This window comes from Labrus mixtus, chromosome 13, assembly GCF_963584025.1.
Source record: "Labrus mixtus chromosome 13, fLabMix1.1, whole genome shotgun sequence".
NCBI lineage: Eukaryota > Metazoa > Chordata > Actinopteri > Labriformes > Labridae > Labrus > Labrus mixtus.
The window spans coordinates 2,648,892-2,673,470 of record NC_083624.1 but is presented as its reverse complement, the minus strand read 5'-3'; the positions used below and the strand labels follow the sequence as shown (position 1 = coordinate 2,673,470).

At 40.9% G+C, this 24,579-nt stretch overlaps 1 protein-coding gene across 1 annotated transcript; it reads left to right on the top strand.

The window, feature by feature from the left end:
* The first annotated feature begins 1,433 nt into the window (after nt 1-1,433).
* On the top strand, nt 1,434-24,579 carry sestd1 (SEC14 and spectrin domains 1). Its single transcript, XM_061053133.1, has 19 exons — nt 1,434-1,696; nt 5,107-5,176; nt 5,302-5,410; nt 7,488-7,578; nt 7,683-7,796; nt 11,873-11,986; nt 12,089-12,183; nt 12,503-12,558; nt 14,784-14,855; nt 16,139-16,296; nt 18,517-18,639; nt 18,889-19,083; nt 19,440-19,554; nt 19,659-19,824; nt 20,402-20,483; nt 20,570-20,692; nt 21,398-21,589; nt 21,836-21,939; nt 22,354-24,579. Exons 2-19 carry the CDS (start codon nt 5,107-5,109, stop codon nt 22,637-22,639), a joined length of 2,265 nt encoding a protein of 754 aa, XP_060909116.1. The 5' UTR covers nt 1,434-1,696; the 3' UTR covers nt 22,640-24,579.

The window sequence follows — 24,579 nt, the reverse complement described above, 5'->3', positions numbered from 1 at the left end:
AAAAAAGTTAAATTGAAACTGAGTTGTGTTGTGACTCCAGAAGGTTCGATTTATTGTGCAAGATTAAGAGCTGGTTATTTTAAATGACTTTTTGTTGTGTATAAAAATGTTTGTTTATACCATGATATGAAGAAAAAATATGTGTTTGTATTTAATAAAGTTTCTATATTGTCTCTATAGCCTGTCTGATCAGTTCACCTACTCCATTTAAATAACAATAACTCTGCTATCAATCATATTTAGATTTTTGATTTAGTTTATTTAAAACGGAACTGGCTGGTACTTTTTATGTAAATGGTCATTTTAACGATAAATGATAAATCTATTTCAGAACATCGCATATGTTTCTGGAGGCACATGATGAACGACCTGGTGGTCTGAAATGATGGGGCGTGGTCTGTCTGGTCTTAGCCCCGCCCCGGATACACGGCTCGTGCTTCATAAAGCTTCACATGCTTTCACCGGAAGAGAGAAAACCAAACCTTCGTAATTAAATCGAGGGATTTTTGCAATATAACTGAAGAGCAGTGTGCTTAAAAGGATAAAACAAAGAGAGAACAAATATTTTCTCAAAAAATTATTTCAACATAATTTAGTGGGCTATATTGGTTCTGGATAAATTATTAATGAATGCTGAGAAACCATCCTAAAGGATATTTTGAAGACTATGTAGATTGAACAAAGTGTGAATTTAAGTATTAAGAGATTGTTTAGGCTATACTCCGCCTCAGAGCAGTTTAATGTGTCTACACTAAACTGGAACTCAGCCACCACTTTTTTTAAAAGTTGAACTACAAAGCTTCTTGAACCTGCAGCTGGTTAGAAAAGTACAAAAAAAAAATCACTTCCTAATCGTTTATTGACAAAGATAAAAGGTATTTTATGGGGCTGTCATGAAAGGTGGATTCTTTTGTCTAAACATTTGTAATATTGTTTAAAATCTACTTTTTAAAGTTTACAAATGTGACCAAAGAGTTGACCCCATCAAAGCTTTGTCCATAAACTGATGGCGAGAACATTCAGAGACTGGGAGAAATGGAGGAGGGTTCGCGCTTTTAACCAAATAAGATATCTAAATAAGAGTTAATAATTTTTAAAGAAATACTGTGGTCTCTGAGGTTGCCCACTATCTGGCAGAAATGTCCTGAAAGATGGCAGAATCAAAGCTTAAGACCTGGGCAAATACGAAAGAATCAACAAACTGCACTGATATTTTTACAAATTAAATTTTACAACAAATTAAATTTAATAAAATAAAAAAGTAGGCAAATTAAATAAAATAAAGGCCCTATTAATCAAAATCAATACACTCCAGAATAATTTGAGATTTTGACAAAACCCAGAGAAACATTTTTCTCTCATGGGCTTCTCTTATTCTGAATGTAATTTTACCGGATGTGGAATTCATTGATTCGGCTTCACTGCGGCTGCGCAGAGCAGCGAGGTCCAACGCCTGGCTGCTGTGTGCCTCCACTGTTGTTCAAAACGGACGGATAACAAACTGAGATGTGTGGAGGTTTTTAACGGGGAACAGATCAAACATCTGCTCTTAAAATCAGCCTCGAAGACAAACGAAGAAGAGGAGCTGCAGAGGAGGAGGAGGAGGAGGAGGAGGGGAGAGAGAGACGGAGGATAAAAGGAGGAGGACAGGGAGGAAAAACCCGGGACAGTATAATGCTGCAGATTTGAGTGAAAGGTAAGAAAAATCCGCCTCATCAATACTTATTGCTGATTGATTCCAGGCCAGTCGACACAGAGAGGGTGGAGGCTGAGGTGACGGAGGTTAGAAACCGCAGCCGCCGCAGCCCGCAGCTGCTGAATGTAGGTCATTGTGTCTGTGGGCCGAGCCGAACCAAGCCGAAACAAACCGAGCCGGGCCGGGCCGGGCCGGGCCGTCCTGTAGCTGCAGCTGCAGCCAGGCCGCAGGCAGGCTGAGGAGGAGGAGGAGGAGGAGGATGAAGATGAAGCCCTGCAGCAGGACCGACCGACTGGTGCTGCAGTAACTCAGTGTCCTCTATCAAACTGCTGACTGCCTGCCTCCACTTCTATAACTACCAGCACTAAGAATAATAATAATAATAATAAAAACAAATCATGGTATCAAAGTTAATTTTTTTTTATTATTTGAAACATACTTTAGTAGAATAGTCTAACACAAGTAGTTAAAATGCTTAAAAACTACTTTTATACCTACCTTCTGGATCTCATCAACTGAGACATTTCAAAACAAAGACAAATAACAACTTAAGTTAAAGTTTTGTGTCAAAAAAAAGTCATTATTTAAAAATAGTTTAGCTCTAATATTCTAACTTAATAACATTAATCATTTGCTTTCTGATTTTCTTTGGTTTTAATTTATAAAAACATCTAAAGACATCTTAAGACATCCTATAACTCACTTAAATCCAAACACAAAGAAGAAACATTTCTTTCTTTTGAGATAACTTTGGCTGACAGTATTTACAGTTAACGTACGACAACATCACTCTTGATAAAATGATGGTTGGGTAAACTTGTTTCCAGTGTTCAAAGAACGATTTGGGTAAAAATGATATTAAGTTCGAGGTCATGGACTCATTTCAAATTTAAGCCTAAATAAAGGGATCGTGCCAAATCCTCCATCGCTAGTCATGTAAGCCTATCATACCAAAGTGTGTCAGGGTTATGTTGTCGCCAACATCTGTATCGACATCGACACCAGAGAAAAAAGGATACGTTTTGTTAGTCGGATTTCACCCGCAATCCAAAATAGGGCTGCATCTAACATATAGTTTCATAACCAGTCAGTCTGTTGACTGTTTTACTAAAATGACAATTTAATGAAATAAATGTCTGCTCTCAGATTCACACACTGAACGCTTTAAATACTCTAATGCATTAATGAAACAGACAGGGAACCACAAACAGATCTGAATCTGCTGGGAGACATGCCAGCTGAGGGTCAACCCTTATGGAAAATCACTTTATATCTGTAGTCTACTCCTATAATGCAAACAGGAGCTTCTGATGTGGCTGTTTAAAAGAGTCCCTGAAGTTTAATAGAATACTTTTTATCTAGTTATATGACTGTCATAGTGTTTTTGATAATATGTCTTTAATTCTATGATATTCATATAGAGGTTTTGTTTACACTTTGTCTGACAGGTTATACATAATGTATAGTGTCGGTCCACTAGGAGCATGTGGTCTAGCCTCTGAGCCTGCGGTCTAGTATCTGGGGATGTGACCTGGCCTTTTGAGGCCGTGTCAGTTCTTGAGCCTGTGTAGCAGAGTCTGGGCCTTTGGACTGTGTAGGCTCTTAAAAAAAATGATGAATGGGTCTGGAAACATGACCTAGGGTTCACAGGCTTGGGGATAGCATTTTGTAACTGTTAGCGAGTGTTTTAGATTGTTTGCCAAGTGTTGAAGGCTGCTGACTGGTGTCTGAGCAGAGGCACCAGGTCTGAGTCTGGGGAACACTAATGCCCAAACATGTGGACTATTGTCTGAGTTAATGGATTGAAAGGTGAACCTCTGGGCTGTTGCCTGATGATATGTACAAGTATCTGTTCCTATAGGATTGTATGGAACATTGTGTGAAGCTATGGGCAGCTGTTTGTGGTGTAGTAGACAATTATCAGTGGTTGAGGACGAGAGTCTGAACCTGTAGGATAGTATCTGTTCCTTAGGGCTCGAACTGTGGACTAAGATGGGGCGGCAGTGACCCAGCCTGTTGGTGTGGGGGTTGGGAACCAGAAGGTTTGCCAGTTCAAGTCCCAGTGCTAAAACAAAGTATTGAATTTAGGACATGGGTGCTGCCGAAGAGGTGCCCTGCCAAGGCTCCAAACCCCAAACTGCTCGGTCCCTCTTTAAATGTGCGGCCCCTCACTCTCACATCTCTCCATTATTGCATGTCTGTAGGATCCTGTTTGTGCGTGTGTGTGTGTGTGTGTGTGAATGTTTCTGGCCTATGTGTGTGTTGCTCAATAACAGAGTGGAAAAACACGAGTTTCCCCTCTGGGATTAATTATTTCTTCTTCTAAATCTTATCATGGTGATCAGATGCAGTGGACCAGATTTGATCCTGATGGCTAGTGTGTGAGCTTGTGGGCTATTATCTCAGCGTTTGGGCTACTGTCTGAGAATTTGGGCAACTGTGGGCTAGTTTCTTAAATTTTTCTTCATATATTTTTTATTTTGGGGCTTTTATGCCTCTGTGTTGATAGGACAGTGGAGAGAGAGAGAGGGGAATGACATGCAGGTAAGAAGCCACAGGTTGGACTCTAACCTGAGCCGCCTGCTTGAGGGCTGCAGCCTCTGAACCTGTGGGCTAGTGTCTGAACCTGTGGGCTTGCTTTTGAACCTTTTATCTAGTGTCTGAACCTGTTGGAAAGTGTCTAAGCCTTTTGACCACAATTTTTGGACTTGTGACTCAGGGCGCGGTCACACTGGCCACGAGTCTGTAGACAAAAGTATCTGAACCTGTGGGCTAGTGTCTGAGCCAGGGGACTAGTTGGCTCACTTCGGAACCCATGGCCTGTTGGCTGAAGCTGTGAGCTGCTGTCTGAACCTGTGGTTTAGTTTCTGAATCGTGTACTAGAGTCTGAACCTGTGGCCCTGATGTTAATGTTTATGTGTCTGTTAAGGTGGGCTAGAGATTTGGCCTGGATCTCGGACCTAGTTTATAATCTGTCGGCTGATCTCTAAACTGTAGAAGACTAGATTCTGAGATTGTGGACTGGTGTCTGAACCTGTTGACTCTAGACTCTAGACTGTACTTGTGAGCAAATTGGCTAACTAGTATCAAACATGAGGGCTAGTGTCTGAGAGACTGGTGTCTCCTCTGGGGCACATGTGCAAGGCGATGAACAATTATATGAAATTGCCAACTAATTGGCAACCATTGAGGCTACAGAGTTGTGTCTGAGCCAGTAGACTGACTCCACTGTCTCAGATTGTTATCTGGTGTTTGAGACTCGGGGCTAGTGAATGATGAGTCCAGTTGAGCGAGTTTCAGAATCTGTAGAGAAGAAGCTTTTAACCTGTTGATTAGAGTCTCTAGCGTCTGTGGACTAGTGACTGATCTAACCCTGTTCACATGTTGTGTGCACATATCTGTGTTTGCAGATGTCCAACGTTAACATGGAAGCCACCAACATCCTCCCCATACTCAAGAAGAAGCTGGCTTTTCTGTCAGGTAAAAATGCACAGATACACACACACACACACACACACATGATGATACAGTCTGTACATGTGTCTGCTCAGTCTGAGGTCTACATCATCTCTGTTTAAAATGAAGTTTTTCTTTCTTCTCTTTAGGGGGTAAAGACCGGCGCAGTGGTCTGATCCTGACCATCCCTCTCAGCTCAGATCAGACTAGCATGGAGGAGCTCAGCGCCACACTGGACTACCTGCTCAGCATCCCCAGGTACACACACACACACACACACACACACATGCAGTAGTAGCAGAATTAGCAACAATGGTGACCCTCTGGTTTGTGTCTGTGAGCAGCTACGCTAACAGAAGACTGTTTAGTCTCATTTTTTTATGCATTTTGACATGTTTAGAGTTAACGCGTCACTGAGGTGCTGCTGGATCTGCACTTCGTATCGTGGCTTTGGTGAATCCAACATGTTCAAGAGCATTACTCTAAAAGGCTTAAAGGAGGATTCCAGTTCTTGTACAACTTGGGTCTTTTCGTTTTTTGGCCTAAATTTGAGGCAACACAGACGCTTAAGATGATTCCTCCCAGTCCAACAGCTATTTGGAGATGCAGACAAACTCATTCTCGTGCTGTTGGGAAAATCTCACCCAGATGCCGTTGATGTTCCTGCGTTGTTAAAAGGCTGCGCTTAAACTGAAGCGTAGATTTCCCAATGTTTATCCCACATTTTTTAAAGCTTGTTTGTCAATCACATATTTTCCTCGGTCTCCCTTCAGGCTCTTGGAAGTGGACTGAATGATTCATGATGTGTTCAAACAGCAGTATTGTGTTGGCAGTCTGACACAAAATCCAGTCCCGGTTTTTATTACTGCAGTTAAGATGTCAGCAGCTGCTTTCAACTCGTTATCACTCGTCGTGGATTTTATTTTCTCCAAAACACCTTACACAATCTGTTGAGGATACCCGCAGGTTAGACAGCACAACATCAACATTAACGACCAACCCATAGCGCCTCATCCTCTACAGAAGCTGGTGTTAAGTTTTCATTCAGAAACTGTATTTGATGCAGTGAAAAGAGTGTCGGTATAGGCATACTATACTCGGGGTCTTATCTTTGTCCTTCTCACATTGGTTATAATGAAGTTGAACGTACCGACATAAATGCTGAGACCCGAGAACACAGCAGCAATGTGGTGTGTTAGATGTTGTCATACATGATAGAAGTGAAAAATCCAAAAAGATACACACATCCCTCAGTGGGTGCTGGATCCAAAAACACGAATAGGTAAGGAAATTCAAAAGAAGATGCTCTTCCTCAGTCTAAGGAAGAGCATGTTGGCTCCAAGCGTCACTTGATAAATCCTTCAAACGGGAGCTTCTTGGTGTGCGGATCTTGTTTTGCTTTTCCCGACCTGATAGAAGTAACAGAACGACCCAAGCTGGAATGACCTTGAGCTTTATGGTTTACTACCAGCAGTTATGGTTTAAAGTCTCTTCATGTTCAGAAAACAAAATCCAACACTTGAGCTGGCTCTGAAGCACACTGTGCGTTTGAAAGTAAACTTCTTATTCGGGACAGAAAGGCACCAATCTGAAACCTCTTTCCACTAACATGGAACAGGTTCAGTTCATGGGTTTAAAAAAATGTTCTGAGCTTTTTGATTTAAAAAAAACAAAATGGTTTAGAACCCGTTAAGTTGACTTCCAGCTGGAACCAAAACACAACAGTTATACTTGATTTGACATGAGAGATGGATCCATATCTCTAAAGATGATGTACTGACGTGTAAAAGCTTTTTAGCTGATTTTACACAAAGTTTACTTTAACTTCTGTAAGCTATGCATATAAAACATCTTATACACCTATTAAGTTTGAGTTTTCTGCTTCCTGTCACAGTTTGTTCAAGCTCTGGGATTAAAGTAAATATCAAAACAAAGTCATCAAAGCATCGTGTCATCTTGCTGCCACTGTTTACTTCCATTGTGCATTGTGCACTGGACAGCCTCCAGTCATGATCCCACATTGGAAACAATATTTGTCTAAAACTGGTGGAAAACTGGGCTGATTTGTTTGATTGCAACAAAGTTCTCAGAATCCTGGAAAGTCCTCATTTGTTGGAAAACAGTGTGTAATCCAACATGAATGCACCACTTGGATACTTATGAAGCAGCGTTCTCACATAACCTGATTTACAAACAGATTTTGGAAAGAAATAATGCAGTAAACTTGGGCAAATGGTTTATAATGGGCAAACCAAAAGATGCATGAAGAAAACATGTTTTTATCGTGTTGGAAATCCTTCTTTGTTTTATTAAATTCTCCCTCTCCCTCGTCTAGTGAGAAGTGTAAGGCGCGGGGTTTCACCGTCATCGTGGACGGGCGGAAGTCTCAGTGGAACATTGTGAAGACTGTGGTGCTCATGTTGCAGGTAAAAGCACACCGTGATATTCCCTTTAATGACGTACATGACTGCTTTACTTTGTCAGTTTGTCTGAAAGTGGAGGACGCTGATTGCTATCCTTCCTGTTTCAGAATGTGATTCCAGCCGAGGTGTCGCTGGTCTGCGTGGTGAAGCCAGATGAATTCTGGGATAAGAAAGTCACACACTTCTGTTTCTGGAAGGAGAAAGACCGCCTGGGCTTCGAGGTGAGTGCTGCTTCAGGGTATTTGGCCCGCATCTCTGCCAAGCACCGCGAGTCAACTGAAACGTTTTAAGAACTCGAGGATTGTGCAGATTTTGATTATGTACGAAACTTAAGAAGGACTCGTCTTTGTCAAACGTGAACTCAAGGTCAGACAATAACAGAGGTTTCCTGAATGTTTTCTTTCCTTTGACCAAAGAATTCTTTGTATTTGTTGAGGTGCAGAGCTGTTGTAAAGCAGAGGTACAGTTCAGTCCAGAAAAACTCCTCCCTAAATTTAATATCCAACTTCTCTACCGTTTTCTTGTGCATTGTTCCCTTCTTCTTCCCTCCTTCATGTTCTGTAGTAGTTGTTGACAGATTGCTGGCTGGTGTTTGCAGACTGACGTAGCGCTGGTTCACTGCAAAGGGCGTTTGTTATGTTAGCTTGTACGGGAATCACCTGCATGTGGGTGAACTCATTCTCGCCTGTCTGAGCTATCTCCAGCAGCGGGGACATCATGGACATCGAGGATCAGACAGTGATGTCACCGTCATGCGGCAGTAGATTGTCAGCGTACGGCTGGTGTCTTCTACTCATCCTTAAAAGTTTAACTTCAGACCGTGAAAAGGGGCTCTGCTGCTTTTATATCCTTTATTAATCCCTGAGGGATATTCAGGTTTACACTTGGGGTAACGTAGCTTGCCTGGATGCTATTCCACTCCTTGACTGACAAAGATATTTGATTCAGAAATCATCGACACTACGACAAAGATACTGAAAAATGTATTTAAACTGGTGCAACAGCTCTTCTTCCTTTTCTTCCTTTTTCTAGATTGATCGAATGTTAGGTAGAGATAGCATTCCCAATATGGCGACCGCCATTGTTTTGGCTTCATAATGCCTCCTCAGAAACCAGTGTTTGACGTCACTGATCATAACTGATGGTACGTCCATGTTGTATAAAGACTATGGTCAGAACTAACTTTTGTATAGTATATAGCATTTTCAGAGTACTACTGTAATGATTAAAAACATCCTGGAGCAGATGATGATGTTGTTGTAACTTGAATGCGTTGTTCATTGAGGGAGGAAAAGTTTGATCCTCATTTTTTTTAAATTTTTGTACTTTTCAAAAACGTTAGGATGTTAGTACTGTTGAGACAGACTAGTTCAAACCCCTTGTTGTCCCACCACGTTCAATGGAAAAAATGTGTTGCTGCACTTCAGGCCAGGGGGGAGAACCCTCCATCGTAGAGAGGAGGAGGAGGAGGAGGAGGAGGAGGAACACTTTGAACCACCAATTTTGGTTTTAAAGTTTTGAAATACCCTCAAAGAAAAACAGACCGCCTGTGTTTTCTATTTTTGCTCTCGACGAGGCAAGTTGAGTCCAAAATGTGCTCAAACGCAGACACACTTTCCAATTGTGTTGTCATTTTATATAAGACAAAGATAGTGTGTTATAAGAACCGTCTGCATCATCCACTGTCCGGAGTCCTGCTGGACGCCTGAGCCAGGGATGAAGGTGTGTGTGTGCGCGAGTGTGTGTGTGTGTGTGTGTGTGTGTGTGTGCGTGTGTGTGAGACTTTGGTATGGGTGTACAATCTTCTGGCCAGCCCCAGTCTCTATTATAACAGATGGTTTTACCGGCAGAGATCAGTAGTCGCTGTGACCCAGATTTCAGCAACCCATGTTGGCTCTACGATTGTTGCCACGGTAACGGAATCAAGTTCGTGGGTCTGTTGAAAGTTGCTGCAGATAGATAATCCAATCACGGTACACAACAATAAGATGTTTGTTTTTTTTTCCTAGTTAAATTGGATTTACTATCGTGTGCTGAGAGCAGAAACTTTCAGGAGAACTGTCCTTGCCGGTGAGTTCAAGGACAATCCGACATTTAAGAGTTTATCATGAAAATCTAAGTTTTTAGATTGAGATATTGAGTAGATTAGATTGGAGAAACGTTTGGGGATTCTTTGTTGAATGGACTTCTAGGATTGCGTGTGTTTTTTTTTTTAACCTTCAAAGGGTGCCCATCTTTTATTTTTTTGTTATTTTGTTGCATACGCAGGCTGAACACACACAGCTGCTGGGAGGGGGATTCCAGCGCCCGGTGTTGAAATGTGACTCATCTTAACTATGGAGATTGTGTGTGGAGGTCACAGTAGGGTGTGTACCTTACAGCTGCTCCGAAGGCTGACCTGACTTTTAAAATAAACACACAGAGAGTTGAGTCAAGTTTCTCTGTCATCATCTGCTGCGGTGACAACTGGAGGACAGAGTCGCCCCAGCCCCGCAGCATGTCAGTCACATACACTTCTATGAGAATTATTAACTGATCAGACTATGTGAGCGGATAGGACCTTCAGCAGTAACTTATTAAGTATCTTTTAAAAAAGCTCACATGCTGCTTGTGAACACTCAATACTCGGATTTAAGGGGAACTTTGAAAAGCTGAAGGAGAGGTTTGTCTTGTGATCCTGGAACACAGTTTGGTTGAGATTCTCTGTGATCAGCACTTGTGTATAAAAATACTCCAAAACTGGCCTTAAGTTATCGTCATAACTTTGACTTATGACTTGAATATTCTCAGTAAGAAGACAGAGAATCTACAAGCATTTTGTCATTTCATATCGTCTGACTCCTCGACGCACACTTCAGTGAGTCTTTATAAAACCCAGGCTGAGATAGTCAAAATAATAAAAAAAAAAGAAGTCATATCTGTTGCCTGAATACTTTTCTTTGACCTTGAATCACTAGTTGAGTGCAGCCTGCTGCAGTGAGACTACATTCTTTGCTTCTTCTCCCTGTGTGCTATAACTCTGCTGCTGCATGTTATAGAAAGATGTATAACCAAGAACAGCAGAGACTGAGTAACTGGCATGGTGAGCCGTGTCTCCTGTCAGTCATGTTGATCATTTGTTTTCATTAATGGCTGAATGGTGTGTTGCTTCGAATGTTGCTGCAGCAGCAAGTAGTTATGTGTCGTCATTTTTCTCCGTCCTTCCTTAAAGGCTCCAGAGTTTCTGACAGTAGAGCAGCATTTAGTGGATTTGAAAACCTATCATCATGATGCCTTTTAAAGGCCTCCAGGTCATTCTTAAAGTTAGGAACTTTCCTGAGCTGTTGGACTGCATAGACTATGATTATGCCCTCCCTCAAATACTGAGTCAACAAATAGCGGGGATTGAGATATAATGGGTCTGAGGCTGAGCCTCATCTTCACATGGACTTCTTTTTGTTTGCCTGTCGAGGCTCCTCTTAGCTCATCCAAGAAACCTATTATTTATTGCACAAAGGATCTCAACTGGCCCATTATGTTCTGAAATAATTAACAGCGTATTATTAGTTTGACATAATAACTCCAGTAGGAAATGAGTCAGAGTGTATTACTGAGAGGACAGAACAGATGTGTGGGAGCAATTCATGCTGTAAATAAAGTCATAATGAGTTTTTAACACGAGGCTGAAATAATCAGATTATCCAGAACTCCTAGCACTGAGTGTTCAGCTGTTCAGGACAAATAGCTGGACCTTATTTTTCTAAAATGAACTGAGATGGATTTTGAATGAAAAACAAGTAAAAGGGATGAGTAAGCTAATGAGAATGCCTTTTTTAAATTCTTGATTTGGATTACACATGCATCTTGTAGTTTTTAAATGTCAGAGCTGTCATCAAATTTCAGTTTCCTTAAATGTAGCTGTGTTGCAATATGCAATGTTATTATTTAATATTGTTTATCATGTTAAAATTAGTTAGCTGAGCTCCCCTGTTTAACGGGTTAACAGTTAATGGGCAACTGAGTCAGGATGGGAGGAAGCCTGATTTTCTTTTTTTTCATGTATCTAAAATTACATTGTTCAACATCATGAAACAAACACAAGGCCATTTAAAAATTGTATTTCTCCTTCATAAATTCTGTCAAATCAATCGGTTCACCAACAGTTTCAATCAGTGACGGCGAATATTTGACCTGTAAATGAACTCTGCTGGAGCTAATCAACTCGATTTGAATGTTTCCACGTCAAAATGAAAGTGTTTATTACTGTATGATCTAATAATGTTTTCTTTTATACGTCTGTTTCTGTGCTTCCGTTCAGGTCATCCTGGTATCGGCCAATAAACTGACTCGTTACATTGAACCCTGTCAGCTGACTGATGATTTTGGTGGAAGTCTGGATTACGACCACAGTGATTGGCTTAGCAAGAGACTGGTGAGATTCATTTTGTGTTTTTTTTAGATAGTTTAAAAATCTGTGGTAATCTGGCCCGATCAGGTGTGAGGACGTTTATGTTTGACGTGTCATTTGTTGCAGGTTTTTGAGAAGTTCACGAAGGAGTCGACGTCTCTGCTGGACGAGCTGTCGGTTATCAACGAGAGTGATAAGAGCAGCTCGGTGGAAAAGGAAAAGTAGGCGGCGCGCCATATCACACACACAAATTCATTCAATTCAATTTCCTGAAAAAACACATCATATATTATAGAATTGAATGTTGGTAATAAAATGCCAATCCATAAGCCTAGTCAGCTAGCTAGGTTAAAATCCAACGCTGTAAAAAATGGTTGCACCGTCAGCTTGTTAACATTAATCAGTCTGTGAAAGGGAAGGCGAATGTTGGCTTTATCTAGCTAGTGTAAAATCTTTACATTTAGCTTTCTGCCTTTGTTGGAATGGTCGTACTCTTACAAAAATCCTCAAAGCTAACGTGTGTCTGTCTTTCCTCTGCAGGTCAGCTGACTGTGCCCTGTTGCCATCGTTTGACCCCGAAACTGTCCTGCAGACCGGTAAATATCACCGCTCCACATTTAAGCCTCTTTCAAATGCTGTTTGGTGAATTGATGTCACGGTCCCATTTTGTAGATACTGTTCCTGCACTTCAATGCAGCCGGGAAACTTGGCGAGTTAATTTCATGTTAAACTTTAAAGGCTGTCACTGTGAAATGAATCACTTGATTTGTCCAGCACAGACTGACGATTGAGGAAGACGCAGTGTCTTTGCACCTACATTAAATTCTTAAGTGATTCATGTGCTCCAGTACTTTCTTTAGATCCACTGACTTATATTTTGTACGTTTAAGGTCCTTCTCTGAGAGCTCCAACCTCCATTTGTTGAGAGGCGGAATCACAAGCGTTTCCTTCTACAGATCATTATTAATAATAATAATAATAATAATAATAAGAAGAACTTTATTTCTATAGCACCTTTTAAAAACACAGGTTTACAAAGTGCTTTGACAAACAGCAAAAACAAGAACAAACTAAACCAAACACAGAAGAACAGAAACAACAGCAAGAACATAACAAATGCAAAATACTAAAAATAATGAAATACAATTCAACAGAAAAGAACCCAAAGTGCACGATACCCAACAGACATATATAACCATCACAAGAACCATCATAAGAACCATCACAAGAACCATCATGAGAACCATCACAAGAACCATCACAAGAACCATCATAAGAACCATTATAAGAACCATCACAAGAACCATCACAAGAACCATCATAAGAACCATCAGAAGAACCATCATAAGAACCATCATAAGAAACATCATAAGAACCATCACAAGAACCATCATAAGAACCATCACAAGAACCATCATAAGAACCATTATAAGAACCATCACAAGAACCATCACAAGAACCATCATAAGAACCATCAGAAGAACCATCATAAGAACCATCATAAGAAACATCATAAGAACCATCACAAGAACCATCATAAGAACCATCATAAGAACCATCAGAAGAACCATCACAAGAACCATCACAAGAACCATCACAAGAACCATCACAAGAACCATCATAAGAACCATCATAAGAACCCAGGAAACACAAGAACCATCATAAGAACCCAGGAAACACAAGAACCCAACAACACGAGCTGAGACCAAGAGGATTTTAAAAAGATGTAAGAAACTAAAAGAGATAAAAGTAAATAAAAAGAGAACAGAAATAAGAAGGTAAGAGCAGAAAAAGAAACAAGTGGTTAAAGGATAAAAAAAACAAAAAACTATAATATTAATAAAAATAAAAAGTAAATATAAAACATAAATAGACAAAGTAAGATAAGATAAGAAATGACCAAGATAAAACACAAGAGGAGTTAAAATAAGAGCATAAATTAAAGGACAGTAAGAAGTAAAAGAAGATAAAAATAGTCAAACCAGAAAGAAGACTTTAAGAAGACGACATCACATAAAAGCAAGTCTGTAAAAGTACGTTTTAAGAAGGGATTTAAAAGAATTGAGGGAGTCTGCGAGTCTTATCTCCTATCTATTGTCTTAAGAAACATTTTTGGATACATTTCTCCAGGAAACGAGGACAACAGGAGGACACAAAGAGCGAAATGATGCGCACATGTCCACTGTTTTAGGAAACACCTAAATCATAAAGAACATCTGATCTGCTGGATTTACTTTGTTAATGTGATTCTTCTTGGGTTTAAGGAGTTCTTGTCCTCTTGCAGTGCCAAAGAGATGGGGGGAAAAAAAAGAGCTAACAGTTAAAATTATAGCTCCACCAACACCCTGTTTTTAACTTGCTTGCTTGTTTACCGTGTGCACAAGCACTGATCTGTGTTTTACTTGTGTTTCATTTGTGGTTTTGAGCTCTGGGTAGTGATTTTAAAAGATGTAACTAAGGATCCAAGGAGCCAGACTTGTATGTCTCTGCTCAGCCTTACCTGCAGAAAAAAAAAGCTCTTAGGTACTCAGTCTGCTGCCACTAAGACCTGGAGCTAAATAAACGCTAAGACTGGATGAATGATGGACGGCTGTGTTGACTGTACTGAGCAGCCTGTGTCTGGGTGTCGGGCAGAGGTGAAAGGAGTCTTTGTTTGCGGTACCACCCTCCTCCCTCCACCGACTCCTTTCAAAATGTAACATCGAGTACGCACACACTGGTTTGTTATTGTTTCAGATGCTCTTATAACAGGGTGTTAAACCTCATCCAACCCGTCTGTCTTTCTCTCTCTCTCTCTCTCTCTCTGTCTCTCTGTCTGCAGGTCATGAGCTGCTGTCGGAGCTGCAGCAGCGTCGTTTTAACGGCTCGGAGGGAGGAGGAGAAGGAAAGGGAGGTGAGGGAGCAGCTGTCAGTTACACTAGCTGTAACTGCGTACCTCAAGCTCAAGCAGCTTGATGGACATCTGATAGAAAAAGGAATAAATGAATGTTATCTGTATTATTTTGTAGCTATTGTTGGAGATGAACAGTTGAATGCAGCCATTCAGACATTCAAGAGTACTACACATGTCACTGAAGTGTGAAGTGGAGTAAGAGGGCACAATACAGAGTGACTCAGACCTCTTTATAAGGCCTCTGTGTTCTCCTGTTTCTTCACCAAGCTCAGCAACATCGAAAACTTACTGGACAAAAAAACAAACCAGCAAACCCAATGGTGAGGGTTTTCCCCACTTCAGGCTAATGCAATTGACTTTCGAGCTCTTTATTGGATTTTTGGGAAGCTTGCACTGAAGCAACCCCTGCCAAACTTGTTCCATGAGACAGCACTCTGTTTCCCAAACTAATCATTTAGTCTTTATCCTAAAAGCCTTTTTTCCCCGAACTAAGTGGAAAGTGAAATAAGTGTACAAGCAAAGAACTCACAACAGAACCGTGTCAGAATGAAATAAGCCTTACATGTCAGCATTTGAGCTTTCACGCTGACTTCAGAGGGAAAATGCTGCTCTGTAAATACTGTGGATGGATAATCCAAAATGAATATCATTTTTTAGGTGTTTAAAAAAAGTTAGAAAAAACAACATCTTAATCGACTTGTTGTGGTTATCCCACTTTGGGGTGAGAAGAACTTGACCAGCCTGATCCATGAACTTAACCTGACCCCGCTCAACACTTAAGATGAACTGGAACGATGATTGTGAGCCAGACTTACAGTATCAGACTACATCCGTGTTAAACATCACTAATACTGATTTGGCTGAGCAAATCCCTGCAGCCACGTTCCAAAATCTGCTGAAAAGCCTTAAAGCAGAAGAGAGGCTTTTGCAGCAGCAGATTAATGCTTATGGGCATGTTGAACTATGTACATAACCACAATTTATCATGTCAGTACACTTTGTCCATGTAGTATATGATTCCCATTAGATAAACAAGTGAAGGACATTTAAATGACGACAGAAACGCTTCTACAAACACTTGAGAGAAATAGTTTTTCAGGAATACTCAGTATATGTTATTCAGTTTCTTGAGTGTTGCCGGAGTATTGCTCCAATTTCCGGGGAGGTTATTACCCATGCATGGTACTAGTACAACATTCAGATCACAGTGGACTTCTATGACACCCAAGTTCTCGTACCTGACCCCCCCCCCCCCCCCCCCCCCTGATTATTTGCCTCTAAAGGTCCAGCCTGGTGTCCCATGGAGGAGGAGCTGCTGGCTCAGCCTCAGGTGATGAAGCTTCTGGACTCACTCAGGGAGCAGTACACCAAATACCAGGAGCTCTGCAGACAGAGGAACAAACGCACACAGCTTGACGAAATCCACGCCAAGGTCATGCAGGTAACACATGATCACACAACAAACACTCACACACGTTTTTTTTTTGTCTCCATCTGTTTATATGAAGGTATGTGGAAATTTGAACTTAAGTGTGTTCACATGCAGTTTGGGAAGTATATTTGGTGTAAGCATTTGGAAAGAATCTTTATTAAAATCATGACTTTCTTCCTTTTTTTTTTGCCATGCCATTTTTAAAGCTCTCTATGTTCTTATACGACTCCCACCTCCCACGTCCGTCGGATGTCGAATTATACTTTGAATCGTGTATGTTCACAGCTTGTTGTATGCCTTTTCAAACTGTACATGTCCAAACAGACGCTCTAATAGGTCCTTGTAGAAATCATGCGATGGTATTAACCTAATTAATCTTAAAAGTCTCCTGCCATGATTCCTTTAACATCTTCGACCTTTGACCCTCAGAAACAGTGAGTCATTGAGCCGCTTCATTAGAAGTAGACTCTACTGTGTTCAGTGCAGTTCCTTCAGCCGCAGGGGCTGTTGGGTAATGCCACCGTCTTGGAGACGAGCCTGGGGTTTCCATGGTAACTAGCCATGTCGGTCGATAGCCTGGAGGATTTTGAGGTGGCGGGGGGGGGGGGGGGGGGGGGTGTTGGCCTAGTTCTGGATCGAACTGTGTGGGTGTTTGCGTTAGCTCTTTGTGGTCGTCACTGACCTGATAAACACAATTAAATCATGACACCGACACACACAACTGGGAAGATTCCTCCAGATGTTCTCACGCTATAATGTGTTATATGAAAGTGATAATAATAAAAATCACTATCACTGTATATGAGTCTGTTTTGTGAAAGACGTTCTACCAAACAAGGCACAGTTTAATTAACATCTTAAATATTGTGGGGGGGAAAAAACATTGTGTGACCAAATAAAACGAGTAAGGCATTAAAAACGACATTTTCTCAGGTACAAACTTTAAACATTTCTGATCTTGTCGGTCTAATTGAAGCATTGAAGGGTGTTCCGATTCTTTATATGGAGCTAAGTTGATAATGAAATAAATTAATTTATCCCCTGATTCAGGAATGTCATTTTGAACATGCACTTCTTTTTTCTTTTTTTTTTTTACAAACTTTGGCAGTGGAGTTTGAATGATGTGGGCTTTTACAAGGCAAACAGGATTCTGAAAAAAGAGAAATTAAGTTTGAAATGTAGCATCCAGGGGTTTAGTTTCTTAAGTAAGAGTCGGATATCTTTGTCTCTGCTGATTTAATTTAATCAAACATTTAGAATCTTTTTTTATTCTCCCCCCTCTTCATAAAAAAAGCATTAATACTGGGGGAAACCTGAATGTCCCTTTTTATGAAGGCCAATTAATTAATTCAAGTATTTTATATGTTCTGCATGATGTCATTAAATAGCCACCGCTCGTGTGCCTCACCCTCGACTGTTTCCAATTTGACTTTTTCTGTCTTAGATGGCTTTATTATAACATGTAAAAAAAAGGGTCATAAAAATGTATAAACAACTACATAGCCCATAAAAACCAAAACAGAGAACAGTAATAAAAACAACTTTCAGTGACATTCAAAGGAAGATAGTCTCTAAAGTTCTTGTCACGTTTGAAACGGCTTGTTAAGTAGAGTCTGAGAGCCCCCTGTTGGCCGCTCTGCAGAACTGCAACAATAATAATAACATCTCTGAGGAGTCTATTCACAGAGGATGTCTTCACTTGTCACTTATTGACTCAAAATTCACCTGGGGATTCAAAGATCAGTTAAAGTTTATTATAGCTTGAGGTCATAGGGTGCATGTATAAGGGCTGATGACCTCACTGATTATAGATTTAAACAATATAAATGTGGAGGTAAATACATCAAGCCACAATATGCACATACAAATAGCTACAGAGGAGAGCAGACTTATTTTTTTCTTAAGGTTTGTAATTGAGTGAGTCAACTAAGCTAGCCTCTCAAACGTGGATAGCAACATTAGATAACTTCATCTTGTGTTTTTATTAGAACAGCAAATATTTTTTTCTGTTTGAATATGTGCTTAACATTTTTTCCTCTTTTGTTCATCTTTCATAATTATGCTTCTACCAAGTTTTTTGTCCATCCAATCGGGACCACGTGCTCAAATTTAAAAGGAGGGAAAAATAATCAGACAATTTAACTCTTACCTTCTGGAACCACTGCCTCCCATTTCTTCCTCTATTTCAGATTGTGAGGCCCGTGTTTAGCTTTTTCTTTTCTGTCTCAGGTGGTCACCTGGCTGCAGGGTCCTGGCTCAGAGCTGTTGAAGACTCATCAGGAGATTGGGGACTCGATGCGAGCGGCTCAGGCTCTGCAGCAGAAACACGAGGAGATCGAGAGCCAGCACAGCGTAAGGGAACGCCCTCACGTGCATAAACAGTAACACGTGAACATTTAAGGACAAACTGATGAATCATATGTGGGGTAAAATAGAGAGGGGAGTATTATTCCTTTGATTCTTAGACTCTGTTGTCCAAATCTTTACTGAAAAGGTCAGAAGACGATTGCAGCGTTGCCATTTTTAGTTCAATTTGTGGTCATTTGAGGATACAACTGACTCTCTGTGTGTGTGTGTGTGTGTGTGTGTGTGTGTGTGCAGGAGTGGTTTGCGGTGTATGTGGAGTTGAACCAGCAGATCGCTGCTTTGCTCAGCGCTGGTGAGGAGGAAGAAGTGCTGGAGCTGAAAGCTCTGCAGCAGCAGCTGAGCGACGTCTGCTACAGGCAGGCGGCTCAGCTGGAGGGCCGACAGAACGTCCTGCAGGCAGCGCAGGGTTTCCACACCACCACACAGGAGGTAACACACAAATACAATAACACACACTCTCTGAATCAGCTGTGTTTTGATGTGCAAACTTGAAAAGGCCCCGTGTTTAAAAGAAAAACCTCAAAGGCAGTTTTTAAGTGTCATCTGTGTCCATCACTGAGGTAGGTCCAGGACACATCTTGCCCAGTTTACCTCAAAGAAAACTGCTGACAGTGCACTAAAAAGAGGAATTTTAACAACTTTTCCAGAGTTAAATGACGCATCAGCTGTTGATCTTTTCAGAAACAAACAAAAACAAATTTTCAGGATGAAACCAAATGGTAGAAGAAAATGAGTGTGAAAGTATAAAATTCTAAGAAACCAAAGTTCTGTGTCTGTCTCTGTAGTTGTCGCAGCAGCTGGATGGTCTGCTGGGCATGCTCTGTGCTGACGTGGCTCCAGCTGACGGAGCTTCAATTCAACAAAACCTAAAACTATTGGAGGAGAAGCTACAGGCTGTTGGTTTGTGCTTTGAATTAATACATTTTGTGTCATTAATTTAGGAAGTGCATATACGCCAAATCACTAAAGCAGTCACACATTAACCTTATCTACCTTCTGTGCAGAGGCAGGTCTTTCTTCTCTGCGTCAGAAGGGCACGCTGTTGATGGAGCAGATGTGCGGCCAGCCGGCGTGGACTCTGGAGGAAGCAGAGAGTCCAGCTGGAGAACAGCCGGACAACGCTCAGCACATACAGGGTGTGATGGAGGAGATGCAGCTGCGCAAGCAAAGGTCACTCCTCTTTAAGTATCAACAGAAACATGACAGTGAGGTTTTAGAGAAAGTGTGCAATTACTACTTTATTATTCAATTTTAGCCCCTGAAGACTTTCCTGATGGTATTTTTTTTTTATTTTCAGCTCCGAAATATCTTAAGAGTTTGTGTTTAGCTAGATGAAAAACTCAATACAACTTAATACTGAAGCATTTAAACTTGGTTTAACAAAACCTTGAAACTGCAGGTCTGAAGTCATTAATCACTTCAAAACCTGTAAAACTAAAAGTTAGATTCTAACATTTTCTATCCTTTCTGTTTGTGACTCGTGGTTATGCACAGCTAAAGATGCCAATGTGTTGGATAATCAAATGAACAACTTCCAGTATGCAGATGTTTAGATCTCAAACTTCATTTTCTACAGGGTCACCTGCATTTAAAGATTTTTATTTTTAGCTCAAGTACTGTTAAAACATTTAAGAATCAGTGCTGCAATGACCACTGCAGCCCCTAAAGGGCAGTAGCAGCAATTTTACATATTTAGTTAGACTTACCTGTGTGTGTGTGTGTGTGTGTGTGTGTGCGTGTGTTAAAGGTGTGAAGACATGGTGGACGTGAGGAGGCTGAAGATGCTGCAAATGGTACAACTGTTCAAATGTGAAGAAGATGCTTTACAGGTAGGACACACGATAGCAACACACAAACACAAAAACATGCAACAGTCCTCGTGGTGTTTGAATGATGGCGGTCTGTGCGTTCTCAGTCAGTCGAGTGGCTTGGTGAGCTGATGGACGCCCTGCTGAAGACTCACGTCAGGCTGGGTGACGACTCTCAGGAGAACAGGACCATGTTGGACAAACACAGGAAGTTTGTAGACGTTGCTCAGGTGAGTCATTCAATCGACGGTTCATGTTATTTATTGAAAACTTATCGCAGCTTATTAAAGTAGTGCTTTGAATGACTGTAAAACACCAACATAAAAAATGTAATATATTAAACATTGAATTAAAAGTAGTCCTCTGGGGGGGGAAACAAGATGTGCTAAAAGATCACGCAAGTCAATTTTTTTTTATTACCAATAAAATATTAACTTGTCAGCTGCCATGCTAGTGAGTTGTGTTTACTGCCTGTAAATCCATTCCAACTTTATATAAATATTCCCAAACTGAAAAAAATCAAGACTTTAATGTTAAACAGGCATTTTAACATGCTTATCTTTCTCTAAAGAGAATGATTTTCTAAAAACTCTTAACATAAATTACAGCTGAGGCTAATTGGATAGATTTTTAATTTGTATTATATAAATCATATTTTGCATACTGATGAGGACACTATAACAAGAGGATCATTGAAAACAAAATAATTAATTATGAAGGGGACAAAGATGTCTAAATTGTATAACACACCATGCAAAGTGTTTAAGATATTTAACTCTGAACAAAGAGATGGATTGGCAGACCAGCGTTGACATACCAAGAGCCTTGCTTCTGGCAAAAACTGTGAATCTAATGACACTAAAAGGTGAAAATTATCCTTAAAACGGCACCAGGCAATGACATTAAATCCCTCTATCTGTCTGTGTCTTGTTTAGAGCACCTATGACTACGGCCGTCAGCTGCTTCAGGCAACCGTGGTCCTCTGTCAGTCTCTGCGCTGCACAACGCGATCATCAGGAGACACTCTCCCGAGACTCAACCGAGTGTGGAAACAGTTCAGTGTCAGCGCTGAGGAGAGACAACAGAGACTGGAGCTGGCTCTGAGCTTTCACGCTGCTGCTGAGAGGGTGAGACCGGCTCGGATGGAGACTTCTCTCTGTTATACGTTGGTGTGGATGTGGAGACAACAGTATAATCTGTATATTTTCAGGCTGATAATCACAGTTGATAATGGGCAGAAATTAAAAATGGCGTGTGTGGCACATTTGTTGCCCACTCCTTTAAACATGTCTTATGGATGCACACCGTTTTACCTATACACACATTGAAAGTTCACAGTTTCCTTCATGGTGTGGGATTTTTCATTCATTCAGGTGTTGCAGCAGGAATGTGTGGATGCAGAGTCTCTGGACGAGGTTGATTCTTCAGGGAAAACGCTGCTGGACAGACTGACTATGCCTATTATCTTCCCCGATGGGTACGCACCAATAAACACATTTCCCAGTCTCTCAAGCTCCAGATGTTCTTCTTGCATGACCATCTCTACCTGATGAGGCAAAAGTGAACCAAAACGATGAATCTGTGGGGCCTGCTACCAAAACAATGAGCTTAAGTAATGCTCATGAATCCTGTCTGCCTCTTCAGAATCAACTGTCCAATAGAGTTGCAGAAGAGAATTTGAGTGACCCCCTTTTAAATGAATACAAAAATATTAATTGCAACAATGTTTAAGTTAAAAATTGATGATTTATTACTTTGTGTCCCCTCTTAGCAGTCGGTCCCCATAATGTGTTAAAAAATGCCTTAGTCCCCACATTGTAACATATGCAAGAACACACAAACACACTCGATTTGATTCAGACTTCTAACTCGAATATATTTGTCGTTTCAGGAGCGAGCAGTACTTTGGGACTCCCAGCGACACAGCGGCGGCAGCAGAGAGTGTCAGAGAGCGCCTCCTACTGGTGGAGGAGCGGCGGCTTCAGCTGCAGGAGGCGAGGCTTCATAACGACGACGACGAGGAGGACGAGGAGGAGGAGGGGCTACATAACGGACAGGAGGCACGGTTAGACGTGATCGGAGAGGAACTGAGTGAAAAAGAGGAGCAAGATGAGGAGGAAGAGGGGGAGGTGGGTGAGCAGGTTGAAGACCTGGAGAGAGCTACACAGGACTGCTAATGGATCGCTGAAGACGTTAAACCGAGCAGCCTTAATGAAGCTCGTTAGCGAAGGGCTGCTGACATTTTTTCCCTGAGCAAAGGATGCCCTTTTGATTTTTTGCTTCTATCGTACTGCAGCAGAAAGTCATCTGTAGTGATGGTATTTCTTTACATATGGACTATATTCACCATCAACCTCACTGCTTACCCTTCCTGATAGAAGATTAAACGTGTTGGATGAGATATCTCCACCATGTTTCACTCAGTTCAGCAGAAACTCTTGAAGCTATAACACGGCTTGCTCTGGAAAAACTGTTTTTTCTGCCATGAAGCGATCCAACAGCATAACAAATGTAAAATACTGGAAGTATTTACTGGAATTACTAATATTAACGTCTCTGGATGCTCTGTTGAAGATGATCAATCGAGCAAAATCTGTTTATATAAGAATACTCCTTATGTACGCCTAACATCACCTCATTGTTCCCAGCATGCCATTTGCCTACCTTTTAGTGAGTGGAGTCTTCTTGGTGCTGACATGGTAACTGTGCCTCATCCAACTTTCTGTTACTTTTCTTTTATGTCATTTTCCAACTGAACCTGACGAGTCATTGGCAGCTTTTAAACAGTCTAGGCCGGGTTCGTCCTGCTTTATACAAACGTCTTTTTTAAAAATGTGCTGATGGCAAATGACCACTGTTATAACTGCATGGCCTCAGCATCCTGTTTGTTACTCTACGGTTTGAAAAAAAACATGGAGTACTAATAAGTTACAGCCTGACCAGTGCCCAGCTGTGACAAACCTTACCTGAAGTGATCTTATACACAATTCTACGGTTAACAATTTCAGTGCCTGCCCAGTTATTTGGCCAAACCAAATTACAGCAGTCAGCGAGTACCAAAAATGAAGGCCTACAGTGCAGAAAAACAAATATAAATTAAATTTGATCTTTTTTTTTTTTTTTCAGCTTGGGTGGTATCACTGGAAAAACAAACTATTTCAGAGAAACAATGGAATAGTTTTTGCAAGAGATGAAAAATGTGTGCTCAAGAATTGGCTTGAATTATCATTTTTACGCCAAATTTAGTTGTCTTATCTTCAAACATGGTGGGGGGGGGGGTTTCTTTCAAACAACCTTACCTTACATTTTTTAGGCCCCCTTTAAAGGTATTTTACAGAACGACATATTTTGATGATACAGCAATCAATTTGTCGTCCGGACCCTCCGGTGCCTCATCAATGTCATTGTTGTGTTTTTTTCCAAACTCAGGTTATCTCGCTGCTTCACTTTCAAACTGTCACTGTCCGTTAAAGAGAGTAATGGAGGCAAAATGTGTATCATGACTATAAACTGAGAAGCCTTATTTCACAACCCAAGAGCCCCCTTTTTACAATTTTCTTAGAATTGTCACTTTATCGGTTGACACGTCGTTGCTCTGTACTTCGGCAATAACAAAGAAGAAATGCAAGAATTGAAGAATTGCACTAAAGAAAGATGATTTTTAAGCAAAAATGTTTTCTAATTTCAATTGACTTGAAGCCCACTGCTTGGACGATTGAAGCATGATGTGGGACACGTGTACATTTATGGATCCATTGCTCTTGCAGCTTTCAAGGCTCCTCTGCTCCATTTAAAAAAAAAAAAAAAAATCATGCTTTGATGATGTGCAACAAACGTGTGACGCTTACTCTGGTCTAACAGCAACTGAGGTAACATTTGCTTCTGGATGCAGGTCAGTTCACAGACTGGTGGTCATTTGCCAACAAGGCACCATCTGAACAGGAAAGGTTGCTTTTGTATTTATTTGAAGTTTTTATCAACAAACCTCTCTGTATGTGGTTGCCATTTTTGACCAATACCTGCTGCTCTACATATAACCGCTAAATACTGTGTCTTGCATTCTGCCCCCTTCTGTTTAATGAAATCCTCCTCTAAATAAAGAAGCCTTTTGAAGTTG